General features: G+C 36.1%; 1 protein-coding gene across 4 annotated transcripts in view; it reads right to left on the reverse strand.

Annotated features, from left to right (window-relative positions):
- LOC149529363 (uncharacterized) overlaps positions 1-16,967 on the reverse strand; it is a 56,333-nt gene extending 39,366 nt beyond the window's left edge. For 2 of the 4 annotated variants that reach the window (XM_089809987.1, XM_089809989.1), the window contains exon 1: positions 16,201-16,967. In XM_089809987.1, the coding sequence (XP_089666113.1) occupies positions 16,242-16,775 (534 nt within the window). In that variant the 5' untranslated portion in view covers positions 16,776-16,967 and the 3' untranslated portion in view covers positions 16,201-16,241. Of the gene's footprint in view, positions 1-6,184; positions 6,641-16,200 lie in introns of those variants that run through there. The other 2 variants (XM_089809985.1, XM_089809986.1) reach the window with 2 other exon arrangements.
- Positions 16,968-17,235: the final 268 nt, after the last annotated feature.

The following is a 17,235-nucleotide window of genomic DNA, read 5'->3' on the forward strand; positions in this document are numbered from 1 at the left end:
TATAATTTTGAGTTGAGTTGCACTCTTTATTTTATAAAGTTACTTTTTATAAAAGTGCATTTTAAAGGGATTTCATAAGAATATTTTATGGATACTTCTAGAAGTTCTTAGAGGCTTCTTAAAAAAGTGAATAAATAGGGTGTTTGGCCTCTCGTTTGGACATCCCTAGTTTTGAGTTTACACTACTTTTCTCTTTGAGCATTTGTGGCACCATCTTGGTCTGCAAATTGTCATTTATCTTTGGGAATGGAGTCTCTTAAAGATTTGCATAACTGAGGAGGTGAAATATCTTTTGAAGGGTTGCACTTTGGAAGTGGTATTCAGCTACTTCAAGTTGGGCTTATTTGGACATTTCTAGCAAGGTTCGATTTTCAGCCTGGACATACATTTTTACTCATATCTCGCTGTTGGCTGGGAGTTTGATTTTTATTCTCTAAGAGAATTTTCCTTGGAGCCTGGCCCGATTATTTCAATACCAATTTCGGCATCCTTCATCCCAGCATTTATTTTTGCTGGCCGTCATACCAATCCGTACATGTATGGTTGTACCTGCAAGCCGTACGGTTAGCAAATTGGAGGGCAATTTGAATGCATTTTCATCATCTCGTTTTCAGCATTCAGCCTCCAGCATTTGCTCAATCCAGGTTTTTTTTATTTTAATTTGTATTGCAAGAAATTCTCAGTTGTATCCAGCCAGTAAGGGTTTGTTTGTAATGTGCCATGTTGTAATGCCTTGAGTTGAAAATCGCATAACATATGTAAAAGCATTTGGTTATCATTGAATGAATATATTGGCACTATTTTACATCAGTTATTTGAGTAAATTTGTTGCACAACAATTTCCTTTATTCAGCATTTTATTTTCAGCAATGTATTTGGTTTGCATGCCAAGTGTTTGACGAAATTTTACTGTTCAGTATTAGTGGGTTTTAGTGGCCTATTGGTAAGGGACATTACATTGTTCCTCTGCAAAAGGTGGTGGCCATTTTGAATCTAGAGGTGCATGAAGACCGATGGAGCAAACGTCCCCATCTGTGGTCGTCGCCGTTTGTAAAGATGCATCTCAAGGCTGGATCCGTGCTAAGACATTTGTCGATGCTTCGTGTGGAACAAGTCAAGGCCTACAATGTTGAGAGAGAGGTGGACGATGTGGACACGTGGCACGTCTACAAGTTTCACATAGAACTATGGGAGGAATGACCCTGCGTGAGCATGTCGTTGTGATAAGTGGCATTTTTTATTGCTGCCCCTTCAACCACCATTGTTTGCAAATGAAACCTGGTCGCCATGAACTTTGTTTCACAAAATTTTGAAGTTTTACTTCACAATTTGGGCAACTCTTGGGGACACCATCCTTGTTTTATGGGTAGGAAAAACCATGCACTCTGTAGATAACCCTGAAAAAATGTGCGGAAATGCACTTAGAGAAACTAACTAATACTGCATTTTCTTAAGGGACATGTGGTCATGCACGCAGGCACTGATGGAGCCCAAAAATTCAAAATTTTAGGCATCCATTTGAGCATATTTTATGAGTATCAGCGTCTGTGATTAAAAATATGAAGATATATATTCTTATTCCCTACTGATGTTAAAGACTTAAGAGAGAAGTCAAAATATTACGAGCCGAGAATGAGCATGTGAATGCAGTCTATTTCAGCAATGCATTTGAAGATGATGATGATCATGTTTATATGCTGATGGAGTTATGAAAAGATGGAGAGGTCCTTGGTCAAATACTGAAGTCAAAAGGATATAGTCGCTAAAAAGCATCAGATTAATGTTACAAGATTATATTTCCATGCGAGAAACAAAAATTCTATTACTTCTGAGGCCTTATTGATATCAGACAGTATTACAAAGATCAGATCAAGACAGTTCGTGGAAGTAGAACTGATGGTCTTGAAAAGCAGAGGGTGCCTGAAAAAGTCATTTTGATGGATGTCTCACTGTATATACCTGAATGAAAATATGATACCGTCTGCTTCAGTTTTCTGCAAATCATCAACAGTATTGAGGAATATGTTTTGTCACATACACTTTGCTTATCCTGAAGGAGCTTGAGGAGAATGAAGAATGTGTTGGAAGGGATGATGAGTTTGACATGAAGCCGAATGCAGAGAGGATATCAAACTAAGTGAGTTGCCTTTGGCCACTCATGTAAATCCCCATACAAATGATGGCATCAGACTCTCAGGGAATTACAATAGTAGAAAATTGTTATCAAATGTGAATAATTGAGGAAGCAACAGCACTGGAATGCAGTGATTATGTCAAACAGAATTCCACCATTGATCATTGTTCCTTGTTTGTGTTTGATGAAGTTATTCAAATGGCATCGATACCCATCAGAGCATGCTTGAATGCATATTCTCATCATATATCTCTCGCAGAATCACTATACCAGACATCCATTTACCATGATAAACAAGGGAATTGAAGATTTGAAATGGTGAAGTGGAGATAGATGAGTCTTTAAAACCAATAAACAATGATAACATATATTGAAGACCTTGGCAATATGAAGGCAGAGGAATTATGATGAAGGAGCATGAATACTACCGGAAGCGGCAACCATTGAAGATTGGGTCAAAACCAGCGTTCAACGAAGAAGGATGTTTGTGTTTGACGGCAATCTTCCCAGGTCCCTTAAACTAATTTAAGAATCACCATAACATTCAATTAAAAACCAGATGAGATTAGCAGTGATGTAGAGATAAAGTGCAATGTCTACAGCAATCCGATGGCTATAAAAGGATGCAATACCGATAGTGATGTTTCCGGAAGTCTTCATTGATAAAGATGGCATATAGAAGTCATAATATATGCAATCCTTTGAATCGAATTTGTTCTTCTCAGCATCAACGGCTTCCACAGGACCTTTTCGTAAGTCTTTCCCATAAAATTATTACTTATATACTTACTTATAGTGCTCTGTGTTATTGCAGGTGAGCGTGTGTACATTCAAGTTGGAGATTAAAAGTATGCTTGTGCACCAGAAATCTTTGTCGTATCCTTTTAGTGATGAGAAGCGATGAAGAGAGGGAGCAATTGCACCCAATTCGATCACGGGTAGGCACGTAGAAGAAAAGCTTATGCAAATCGCTCAAAACATAGAATAGAATTTCTAATACAAACACGGAGAAGAAAATGTAGAAGTCGTGGGATGTTTGACATTCAGACACCCGACAGATGGAGGAATCGTCAGAAATTGGAAGAACGCCGCAAATCTGGGCGGATAAATGACAAGCAACGAGAATAATCTAGTCTGAACCACTCCATAGTGTCAGATTGGTTATGGATATAAGGGTGACATATAATGCATCGATGATTATTAATCAAATAATAGTTGTGTGTTGTTACAAGGTGCTCGAAGAAAACTATTTAAGCCCGCATTATTTTGTTTGGCTATCGTATATTATATTAACCGTTGGTCACATAATACCAAAATTATGTTAACACCTTATGTAAAAGATGAACAGTTACGAGTTAGGAAGAGGTGCAATGTTTGGAAATGCAACCGATGCCTCTTGTTACTCTATAAATATATGATGCGAAATCAGACAAGACTCGCAATTACAATTTCTTATATTTTCAAAAAAAAAAAAAAAAACTTTCTGAAGCTTATATGATTTTGAAATTCCTTCTTTAAAAGATTGAAGTTTGAACCAAGCTATTGGATATTGAAACTATTGGGCATACATTTCGATATTGTGTAATATGAAATTGTGTTGAGTGGAGCATCAACATCTAAGTGTCTTCAATATGAATTTCTCCAGAGTATAATCAGTAAGATTTTTATTTGCTTTAGAGTTAAATTGTTGTATGGTTCGTCCTTTGCGATCATCTTAATTGTCTATCAATAATCTATTATTAGAATAAGTGGATCAAATTATTCGCTACTATTTAAACCCGATAAATACAAATATTGTGAAATATTATTATTGTTTTCTTTATTTGTATCTAGTTTGTCCATATAAGGGTTAAAACATCATAGACTGGTTTAGATACACATAAAACAAAATAATTTGACACATCCTAATAACTGAATTGTTTATAGATTTAATATACATAATATCATAAAGTTGTATGTGAAAACATATAGTTTTGATTCTATCACCCTTTTAAATTTGAGCATTGATCATTAATTCACTCATATTTCTCAATCTATATGCTGGCAATATTCTAATCTTTTTCTTTTAAGGGTTTAATATCTATTTGTTTTAGTAATTCACTTTTAATCTTATTTCAGCATTTCGCAAGTTTATTAAAGTAATCATATTTCGAAGATTAATACTCATTATTAGCAATCCAAAGTGAGTATTAGCAATCCAAAAGTTTCCTTAAAAAATTTCCATTTAGGGAAATTGTCTTTGCATTGAATCTATCTGCTATAAACGTCTTGGACCTAAGTTTGTTGTCCAAGATCAGGTGTACAAGCCTTGGTTTTGCAAAGCCAAAAGAGCAGAGGATCTAAATCGAATTGATTGATCCTGTCAAGTTGGCCACAACCAATTAGATATCCCAGCATCGAATGGGCAAGGCTCATAGGATTCTAATCTACGGTCTTGGTAACCAACAGACACTTCTTCGAAAGAAGGAAACTTATTCGACTATGTACAAAGTATTATATTGAAAAGATACTAAACAAAGCCATTTCTGTGCTTGCTAAAGCAGCTTCCCATTCTAACTAGCCTTATACATTTTACATGCTTTTGGACTGTTAAATTGTAGTTCAGTCAGATTGATATTCATAAGTTTCATTAAATGGTAAATCATCGTTAGATAAATATTATTTATATATATATATATATATATGGTTAGTTATATTAACATATACTAACCAGTGATGATTAGCTATAGAGTCTTCATGAGACATGTCTGCTCCTTCTCATCAATTACAATGGCAATGAAAATTACATTTGCAGAATCCAATCCATGTTTACTTAACATGGTATCAGAGCAAGACCTGTAAATGTATCACAGCAAGATGAATCTCTGTGGATATAATCTCTTTGAAGTATTTAAAAACAACAGGCTGATCAAGGAGAGAGTGAACATTTTCTTGAATCATTGTATAAAATGATCTGCCAAATAACAAAGATGTGTAATGCCCAAACTCGTGCCTATTACATTTCATTATCCCAATCCTTTTTGTGGAAGCTATAATGGAATAAGTTCAGGAAGTCAATACAGTGTCTGAAGATGTTTGTGAAGGGAGTGAAGCCTTAATTCTATCGACATTGTGATTCATATTTCAAAAGCAATGACTATTGTACCCAGAAGAACATTATAGAACTAGATTCTTCTCATTTACATATTTTGTCGAACGGAGGGTATCGATCACTAAATAACAATTGTGCAGGACCAATCAAAATTATTTCCAAGGAATAATACTCTGTGAACCTTTCATAGCGGCACTTATATTGAACTTATTCGGGACAGTTGATTACATTTGTTTCATTGCAACTATACTGTCACGGCTGGAGAATTTTTTATCAGGGGACATAAAAATATTATCGCTGGGCAACTAATGTTTTTGGAATAATAATATTTGCTCAGTAAATACAGGCCTTAAAGATTCATTCTTCCTGCAACATACTGAATGTTGCGATTCCATAGAGTTGGAATATTGAGCATAGAATGCACCTGGCATTATTCATTAAGTGCTTAACACTCGGAAAATGATTTACAGGGAGTGAGAAGATATATTTATACCGCCAAAAGACATCTGGTTACTTATTGAAGGTTTTATGAGTTTACAGTCACACTGTAATAGGCATTAATAGGGTTATTGATTGTTCTTTGAAAATGAGTCTGAGCAAACATGGCATTCATTTAAATGAAGCCAGTTCCATAATACCAGTAATGAAAGTCATGACATTTTTCTCATGTTCACTTCTAAGAAGATTTAATGTCTGAAGATCTGAGATTTCCCAGATCTCTGAGCTTAGGATTTAACCTGTTTGCTAGTTAGTAGGGCTAGGGATGAATGTTGTAGTCATTAGATGCAGTAACTGCAGTATGTGATTTGACCGCTACAAACAAAGAATGCAAAATTTGCAGAGATACTGTAGTCTTAATATGGAATCAATGATCACCAGTGAGCAGATTTTATTCCTTGTTCTATTACCATAAGGATTTTACCACAATGATTATAAATATATAAGGAAAAGTTTCAACATTGGACAAAGATTCTTTAAACATTCATTAATGTTGCAACTCACCACTGGGAAGAAGAACATTAGTTTGAAGTCATGCTGGAAGGGAAAATTGGATGAAGCCTGCAAAGTTCTCTATGTGGAATTACATAGGAAGGAGCTCAGGATGCTGAAAGTATTTATCAATTTGTTACATATCTTTGAGGATCATTGCCTGACAATGGCAAGATGAGGATACTAGACCAAGTACGACTCCTACAGTTGTATGTGCATGGAAAAACAGAGGCATTTAAATCAATTGACCAACAAAGATAATAAACATAAACCAAACAATAAGCATGGAGTAGATCGTCCATGTATGGTTAAGAAAGTGTTTATCTGCTGTCATCAATATCTTCAGCTTCAATAATGAACAAGTCTTCTGTAACATATAGTAATAAACTTTTGGTGAGCACAGGTGATCATTCACAATAGTCAACCTGAAGTTAAATAACAAGATTAATAAACCATTGAAAGATCCATTATGATGTGCCGTGAATATTGAGAGCAATACAAACAAACCATTTATTGCTTCATGGACATTATAGAGGATTGATGCAGACAAGATTAATTGAACACAATTTTTACTACCATAGTCTCCAATTAATAACAAATACCAAGTGATCACATACTAATAGAAATATATATGATGGCTCACATCATCGATTAATAGAAAGAAGATTAGTTATGATCACTTATGATAACAACAACTATTATGAAGATAGTAATAACTGATAAAAGAATAAAATGAAGAATCATTAAAACAAGATGTGCTTAGGAAGAGACCTTAGACTTGTCTCTTGAAGGCATCCTATGTAAGTGTGAGGAAGCAATAATTGGAGTAGTGCCCCTGTTTACTGCAGAATGTATACTTCAAGGCTACAATTTAGAAGACTCGTCTTTGTACAAACAAATACCACTTGCCAGATTGCTTCAGCAAGGAAATTAATGGTCAAGATTTCATTTTCTCTCTGATATATATTTCTAGAAGATAGAAACCTTGTTGTGAAGTTATTTAGAACAAAACTCTGAGATGATAAATGTTCTAAGAATGGAAAATGGCTACATGATATTAAGCCTTTAAGGTTAATGTAGCATTTCTTAGTAAGCATTATTGCAAGTAAAAACATGTCAGATGGTTACAAATTACATGAGGCTAGATGCTATCAAGAATGATACATGGGATGACAATAATGGATAATCATGAGTGATAAAGAACTCTAAGCCCTATGGACAGGTCATCTTCGAAGGGATTTCTACTGGTGATTTTCCACCTTGTTAGAGATGAGAGCTTGATTCAACTTGGTTGTGGAGAGTGGAAACATTTAATATTTTTCTATTTTTGTAATAAAGGTTGATGACAAGGAACACTAACATAAGCTAGGAGTTAAATCCATTGGGCAATTGGCAACAACAGAATAGGCTGACTTATTTGTCATTGGAGTAATTCGATACAATTCCAAGCAAGATATTTTCCATGATAGGACAATTTAATGTATTAAACAGAAATAAGTTGCCTTAATTGATGCGATGCAAAGTTATTCAATGAGTAAGTCAGAATTTTACATTGTGGGGGCAATTATAACTAATGTTTCATTCCTACTATTTGAAAAAATGCTTATGTGGAGATGATATTCCAATTTGTTGCATATGGAACTTCATTGGAGAAACTTGTATCAAGAACATTATTGTGCAGATAAGTATTTATTATTATATTTATTTTCTTATTGTAGTCTCTCTCTTATTTGTAATTCTATTTTCCTTTATGTTTGAGGATATTCTTACAAGAGAAGAAGGTTGGTACTTTACATATGCTACCAAATATTGTGCAGACTAAATATAATGATAGTAGTTCCAAAGATCCTGATGATTAAAATGGATAAAGTGAGGCTCTTGAAGAAAATATCCTTGATGATTAAGATTATGAGATTCTTCTATATTAAGAGGGAGTATGACACTTCTTCAAAGCCAATGCAGGAATTTAGAAAATTGATGTCAGATTTAGAGGGAGTTTGACAAGCATCCTTGGAGGAAGAAATTCTTGTGGGAGTAACTAGACGACCTAACCTCCCAAGATCGATATTCAAAGGGAGAAATTCTGAAATGCAATCCTTCATGGATGATATCCTCTCTATGAGAAGAAGTTCTAGGTAATGCACTCTTGTTTATTGTTGCTTCAGTCTTGGGTCAAGCTATGATATCTTGGTTTAATAGAAAACCACCAATTGTTGCTTTGAGTTCTACTAAAGCTGAGTATGTAGTTGCCTCCATTGGAGCATGTGAAGCATATCCAAACTCCTTATCACTATATAAGAGATATAGTTGGCACAGATGTTATCAAATTATGTTATATCAGTACAAATGAGCAAAATGCTGATATTTTTACCAAGCCTCTTGCGAAGTTGAAAATTGTGTACTTCAGAGGTAAACTTGGTATGACATTTTTGTAAATGCATTTATTAACTAATATATTCATGAATATAAAATTGTGCTTGCAAGCTTGTGTTGTGAAAAGTGACGACTTTTCTTGTGAAAGGTGACTACCTTTCTTGTGTTCTGATCCTATTTAAAGTGATGACTTTATTATAGTTGATCTGTCTTCAAACAAAAATGTTTGAAGTTAGGGTTATCCTTGTTCTTTAGGCCAGATTTTGCTGGACACATTGATGATCTTCATGGTTCTTCGGGCTGGATTTTTCCAGATACCATGAAAATAAATTATGGTTCTTCAGGCCGGATCTTGTTGGACACCATAATTTAAAATTATCATAAGCCACACTTAAGGTGGTGGTTATTCTTGTATTATAGTTGCTTCAATTCCTTTTATAAAAAGGGAGGGCTGATAAATTTAACCTCATAGTGAGTTGTAGAAAATTCCATATGTTAAATATGTTAATTTAAACATATGTGTTGATCAATTCACATTGATATGCCATTCTAGGGATATCATAGTGAGATGATATCTCCTTATACTCAAGAACATAGTATGTTCTATATCAATCCTTCCTAACTAAGAGGGAGTGTTAAATTGTAGTTCAGTTATATTGATATTCATAAGTTTTCATTAAATGGTAAATCATCATTAGATAAATATTCTTTATAAATATTACATATTATTATATAATATATATATATATATATATAAACATATACTAACCAGTGATGATTAGCTATAGAGACATGTCTCTTCATGAGACATGTCTCTTCATGAGACATGACTGCTCCTCATATTTATATGAGATCCAAATCTGCATTTAAAAAATCATCAATTACAATGACAATGAAAATTACATTTGCAGAATTTGATCCATGTTACTTAACATGGACGACCAACCAGAAGCAAATTTGTAGAAAGTATCCCCACCAATGGGATGCCTTCTTGAAGCAGAGAAAGAAAAAGCTCACACATGCCTAAATATCTTCTTTCAAAAATGTGTGCATGAGCTCCCCATCTTCCATTTTGGGCTTGCCTTCATGCTCTGTGGTGAGCATAATGAGGGGCAATCTATGATCCAGGATTAGATGCCTAACAACACATCCTTTGATGAGGCCCATGGACCCTTTCACAGAAAGATAACTGCCAAAAATAGATTCCAATGGCTTCTTTATTGCAGAGGAGATTCCTTTCCTTTGCAAACACTCAAGTTCTTTGGGCTTCATTTCTTCGAGGTAGAGTATGATTGATGCACAAATGGCATTGAAGGCTTCAAAGAAGCCATTCTCCATCCCATCATTCTCCGGGACTCCTTCCAAAACCTGGGATGCCTTGGAAATGAAAACCGGGTGACCTTCCCCCTTGGCAAGTTCCCTTGCTAGACTGCATACGTTAGGCTCCATCTCCTATTTTCTAAACCAATAGGGCTCTTCGGGAGTGTGCATCCTTATGTCCTCTCTTCGCCTCCTCCACATAGATGCCTCCATGTTTATCAGTCCCTCTGAAACCATCGCTATTTTCCCGCGAACCATAGACAGTCTGTGTGCCCATAGACACAATTCTAGGTTTTCAACTGGTCACTTGGTCCTTTCATCTCTAGCAGCCACCAATGAAGCAAGGAGTTGCTCATGCTTGTAACCCAAAAACTCGGCTTGTTGAATCATCCAAAGAACTCTGGAGTTGAGTTCTTCCTGCCAGTATGTGTGCTCATCCTCAATGGCCTGCAACTCCTGAAAATTTTGCAAAATTTCTCTACAGCTAATCTCCTCTTGGTGTTGGGTGGGAGGGAGAGATGTGTTCCAGCTCTACCCATAGCCGAATGTTATATAGGCGCTCGAGATAAGGCTGGAATCTTGATACCGCTAATAGGGAGAAAAAGCCTCCAAATTTCCTTGAGGGATAGGCAAAAGGAGTTTGCCCATAAGATCTCTCCATTAGAGAGACCTTGGATAAGAGGGTGTGATCTGTCAAAAGACACAAGAGCCTTTTGGATCAGAGAGTTGTTATGCATCAAAACTAATCAATCGCTCGGTACTTTAAGAGAAACGCATCAAATCAAGCAAAATTTGAAGATTGTACCAGATCTTCAGTCATTAAGATTAGTGTCCCACCGGATGTGCCAAAAAAGAAATTGTCGACTCCCGAAGTTCAATCTCTATGGGAAGCTTGGTGAGAGGGGGGGCACTTATTGTGCCTCGCCAAGTGAGCTCTAGAATTTTAGAAGTTGGCTCTTCGTGGAGTAAAGGGGAAGAAAAGGGTGCAGAGAGGTTAGGACAAAAAAAACCAAGGTGATGCACCGAGCTTTTGACCGAGTGCACAGGGTACCTCAGTATGAGGTATCAGGATACAGAACAGATTCCTCCGGTCGGGAATAAAAACTCACCTCTAAAGGACAGAACTCTTAAACATAGAACACGACATACGAGAATAATTGCTAGTAGATAAGCATAGTGCATAGTCTAATCAACAGCCATCCATATGAGTGCATTAAAGTCGGAGTTTGTACTGAAGACATTCATAAAGACAATGTGATTTTACAACAAAGACCAAAGGGCCTTGGGCACAATTGATTATATTACCAATCACAAAACTTGATTACAATCTTAAGGCTTTATAGAGAGGAAGGAATCCCCTCATTTACAATAAAAATTCCCAATCCAGACTTTCTTGGACTACCTTTACAATGTGTTCCCCTCCCCATTTTAAAGGCCTGGATGTAGCCTGTCCTTAGTGAGTGATCGTAAGTGGTGCAAAATTTATTGGTCACTCCTTTTGGCACCCATCAAGTCACAATCACCCCCTGCTTATTCTTTGAATACTGGACATTTGTTGAAGGGCTCTCTACTCGAGGTGGTAGTGTATTATGTGGGTCATAATTTCCTCATCGTTCGTCTACAAAAGGTCATAAGGATTTGGAATTTTGGAGGCACATGAAGACCTGTGGAGCAAACATCCCCATCTATGGCTTTTCCCATGTGTGAAGATGCATCTCAGGGTTGGGTCCATGCTAATGATGCTTCGTGTGGAACGAGTCAAGGCCCACACTACTGCGAAGAGGTGGACAATGTGGACATGTGGCACATCTACGCATTTCCCACAGAACTGTGGGAGGAGTGACCCTGCAAGAGCACGCCATTGCGACAAGTGGTGTTATTTGTTGCTGCCCCTTCTACCACCATTATTCGCAGATGAAGCTTGGTCACCATGAACTTTGTTTTCCAGCACTGTACTTCACATGGTCAATGATAGTAAATGATATTGCTTGGTGATTTGTGGCTCTTGGTTGGCATGACATCCTCCAAAACTCATAATCTTCTTTGTAACGTAAGTCTATGCAATAAGTGCGTTATTTAGTCTAAGGCTGTTCTTGAAGCCCCATTTGATCACTTGACAGAAAAAACATTAACAAGCGAACGTGAAATTCAAGCCACAGCATGTGGTAAATACAGTAAATGATATTGCCTGGTGATCTGGAAAACTTGTATTTATTGTTGTCGTCAAACCTTTAAAGAAAATTAGGTGGAAACGAGTAAGTTAACCCTGCATAGTCATTTTTATAGTGAGTCTGTATAAAACTCTTCTTTCAGGCATTAAACACTGGTATATTTGCAAGAGTAGACTCCCTCTATGGGATTCGATTATGCTCTGAACAACATTGTATTGCAACTTTTTAAAAATACTGTGTTTTCCCCAAACAGACTGCTGCACTTAGTGCGGTATCCAATGTTCCACTTAGCCTGCCATTAAACTCTTTTTTCACTGTTATGACTGTAAGAATGGAACTGAGGACATTCAAGTTTCTCTGCAATCATTTCATTTCATGAAGTAAACTTTTCATTGAGGCATTCTGTCAAACATTCTAGACACCTTTAGATTACAATTTATTGCAGAGTTGATATGACTCTATGATATTGCTGCCTATGCTACTATATACAATTTGACTCTCTCTTGAAATAAGGTGGTAGCATTTTTTTGCTGGAATATTTAAAATACATTCAAGTTACTAATGATATTTTAGAGAAACGTGAATCTCCATTGCATGACTATAATATCGTGAAATTGGCTTGTAAGGTGATCATGGATGATTAAATGGTAGAAATGTTTTAACAAAAACTTTAAAACAAATCATGGAGTTAGTGTATAAAACAAATCATGGAGTTAGTGTATTTTTCTTAATCAAAGGATGTCGAATGTGGATTTTATCAGGGAAGTGTAGGAATGAGAATTATCTTTGATTTATGCCTACCTACTAGTAGAATCTGGTTATAATGCTTTGGTCAAAGCTTGTTTGCACAGTTTACTATATATACTGGTTATTGATTCATCTCCCTGCCACATCAGTATTAAGCATGGTTACCGGGAGACCCGTCTCCCCCCTAAAAGTCACGTCTCGGAGACCGAGACACGTCTCGGAGACTTTTCGCGTCTCCGGAAACCTCAAAAAAGGTTGGAGACTTCATGACAAAGTCTCTTGAAGTCTCCCCGTCTCCTAATCCAAAAAGTGAAGTCTCCCCGAAGTCTCCTGATAAAATATAAATGTAAAATATAATATTAAATAATTTTATATATTTTAGCCCTCATTTAAATGTTTTTAATGCAAAAATTAAAACCGCCGATAATTTAAATGATTAAATCATTTTAAATATTTTATTTAATAAATTAATAACTTTAAAAACATTAGAAACACTTTTAAAAAATTATTTTTATTCTAAATTCCAAATGAACCAACAATAATTAGAAATATTTGAGAAATAATTAAAACCACTAAGAACAAGCAAAAATATTTAAATTTTTAAATTAAAAATGTAGATATTTATGTTGTGATATTTCTATAGATATTTATGTTTACAAATATCCGATTGAACTTCCAAGATATTTATATTATAATTTATTATATCTCCTACTATTTTGGATTCTATCACGAGGTGATACTCCTAAGTTGCAATCATTTGCAATAAGATTGTTGTCACAAGTGGCTAGTTCTTCAGCTTCTGAGAGGAATTGGAGCACTTATGGTTTTATTCATTCATTGAAGAGGAACTGATTGGGATCAAAGAAAGCAGAGAACTTGGTGTACATTCATAGCACACTCCGCCTTCTCTCTCGTGTTGATCCTACATATATGGAAGGTCCCTCAGCGAAATGGGATCAAATTGCACATGATCGAGATGTTGCAGCCATGGTGGAAGAAGCGGTTGACCCAAATGGCCTTAATGATTTGCCCCCAGTTGTACTACCATTAGAGGAACCTGAGTTGTAGAGTGATGATCTTTTGGTGAGCATGATAGCTGAAGACCTTGAGATGGATGATCACAACCTTGTGGAGTAGATGATAGTACCATTGACATACTAATACTAGATATATTTCTGTTTTTTGTTTATTGTATAAAGTGTTCATTTTTGTTTGCATATCGGCAATTCAGCATCAAACTATACTTTTTTGAATTTAAAATTTGAATATGTATATAATCTCAGCAATTATCAATCTGATATTATGGTGATCATATGCAATATTCAAAAAACAAATGTCTATGAGATACAATATTGTGATCATGTGAGTTTTGAAATCTTTGACTCTATGAATCTATTTTAATTTTTAATGTGACAACACTATTATTATTTACTTTAGTCTTTTACTCTTATAGTACTACTATTTTCAAGTTTTGTATTTACTTTTAGTATTAGACTCTTTAAGTTTAAACTATGAAAAATTTAATTTTTTTTAAAAAAAAAAATTGCCGTCTCCAAGTACCCCCGTCTCCTATTTGAAAAATTGCCGTACCAGTACCGGAGACCTTGAAGTCTCCCCGTCTCCTGGTGACCTTGGTATTAAGTTACTGCATAGTCATAAGTGATATGTAGTATAGTTACATTGTTGCACCAGATCCATCTGTACTACTAGTTCCAAGTTGCTAGGCTTACTGGACACTGTCAGCATGCTCAACATGACAGGTTGAGCACCGGGGGAGCTAACCACTCCATGGTTTGGTGGTAATAGCACTTATACCACACTCTTGTCTCAAGCACCGAAAATGGTGGAAAGAAGTCCAATGGCTGGCGAAGATAGGGAGTTACACAGTATTTTTTTCTCATTTCTGTATTCATGATTCGACCTGATGATCTATTCTATCACATGTTGTAAAATACACTTAGACTTGATATATTTAAACTATTGTACAATCAATCTATTCAATGAGAAGGTCAACATCTCCTTTCATATATTTATGTCTTCATTAGACAAGTTGGTCCAATTTTGTAATCAATTATGTTGTTTCTTTGCTTTATGAGTAATGTAATGTTAGAAAAAAATTCAATGCAAACATTTGCCCTTTTGACTTGTGAATGTTCTGCTAATTATGGTATTTAGCTTATGTGGCAGGTTTGTTGAAATGATAGTCTTTACAATTCTCTCGAAGAATATGCTGCCCTTGAAAGCAGAGAATTACAACAAGGTGGCACTGACATGAAAGTACCCTGTGGATGTTCCATAGACCGAAAGTCATAAATGGAAAAGAACCACGAACTGCTCTCTAGTAAAAAATGCACATCTGCAAGGTTTCGTCAATTCCAATATGCCCGATGCTTTGTACAAATGAAGATCAACCACTGTTTATGTCTTTACATTTATCGGGGCAGCCATCAGTTGGATTTTCAGATTGTAACAAGTGGTTAGACTCTCCAATATGAAATCGAATATATTGCTCTCACTGAAGATGCTAAGGAAATAATATGGCTGCAGCGGTTATTGGTGAATTGGAATGCAAATAGCACGTTTTCACTCACTTTTGTGATAGCAAAACCACTACTCATCTGGCTAGGAATGCTGCATTTCATAGTTGAACAAAGCACATTGAGTTATCACTTCATCTGAAGCATTCTTGATGAGGGCAAATTGAAAGTTGAGAAGGTACGTACAAAGGTGACTCCAGCTAATGCATTGACAAAGATAGTCTCAAGGGAGAAGCCAAGTTTGTCCGGTTTCTCTTGGCATTGTCAACATGTGAAAAGTAAGCCTGACGGGAATATCTCTGAACCACTTGCAGTAGTGGTTGGACTTCAAATGGGAGATTGTTGAATGATTAAGTCCAACAGTTACCTCTTCATCTCCTTATTGTTTTTCCCTCCAAGATTGCCTTTTTAACTTCTTTGGAGATTTCAATATTAATGGATGATGCAATCGTTTATTATCATTGTATTGCTGAAGCATATTAGTTGCTGTAACTAAAACTAGAACAGAGATAATAATAAAAAGACGTCCCCCTGCCTTGTGTGGATGTAACTAAATTGGGGAACTACGTAAGTCCGATGTTTGAATTTACTGTATGTTTTAAACTTGTATCTCTTTAATTCTGAATTTGTGAAATGATTGTTTATATCTCACTTTGAATCAACAAAAGACATGAGAAATTTTCTTTCTGCGCCTTTCTAATCTATACCAGATATATATTTATACATGTTCAATTCACAAATTGATGCTTACTAGAATTTAACAAATATTTACCAACGCTATAACGTTAGGACCAGAAACAAGAGGTCCCGGGTTCGAGTGAGGGCAACAAAACTTACCACTTCCAATTCCGAAAATATGCACCGTTTAATCTCAGCAATCAGCTAGACTGGGGCAAATCTGAGTCAAGAAACCTGTAAATATACAAATCTATAGTTCTTCCCTTGGCTGTACGATATTTCCTGAGCAGCCCTTCCTTGACAAACCCGGCCTTCTCTAAAACCCTCTGAGAAGCCAAATTGTGGGGTTCCGTCAGGCCATCAATGCGCTCCAAACCGGGCATGTCAACAAAGGCCGTGGAGAGAGCCAAGCGAACGGCCTGAGAAGCAATGCCTTTTCCCCACCACCTGCGAGCCAGCACATATCGAATTTCTGCCCTACATGAAGCAGTTTCACCGAATCGATCGATGCAAATGGCTCCAACGGCCCTCTCGCCGATGCAGATAGCCTTATACCACGGATGCTCCATGGCTGTTTTCTGTATGTACTCTTCCCCTTCTTCTCTCGATCTATATGTCTCCCACATGCACAATCGGGTCACTTCATCATCGGTCGCCCACACCATGAAATCGTCAACATCTCTCAGCTCGAAATTTCGGACCTTCACTGAAAGTGTCTCTCCGCTCTCCTCCATCTTGATTTGAAGGCAGTGAGATTATTTAGTGTGACACGATGAATTTCTGTCTCAAGCCAAAAGCGAGTATGATGAAATTGAAGTTAACAGTTTGTTTGATCATTTCTGGTTTGATTTGTTTTTTGGATAATGCTACATCCGTCATCAGAAAACAAGGAAGAAAGATCATACAGATTGCAGATACAAGTAATATAAAACTAATTCTAAAGTCAAAGCTAAAAAATACACCGCTAAGGCTGGGTCCCATGGGCACCTGCTTAGAGCGGATGTTAAAAAGGGGAGTGGTACTATATGTGAATCCACTTTAAAAATTAGCTCTTAAATTCAAGGAAGATGATTGTCTCATGAATTTTAAAGATAAAAATATATATTTTTTCATAAATTTGTTTAGTGAGATTATTTCATTTTGGTGGGAAAATAAAGAGTAGGTTTGACAAATGGCAAAATCTTCCTTAAGTTG

This window comes from Cupressus sempervirens, chromosome 11 (assembly GCF_028749045.1).
Source record: "Cupressus sempervirens isolate cs-2001-9-10 chromosome 11, ASM2874904v1, whole genome shotgun sequence".
Classification (NCBI taxonomy): Eukaryota; Viridiplantae; Streptophyta; class Pinopsida; order Cupressales; family Cupressaceae; genus Cupressus; species Cupressus sempervirens.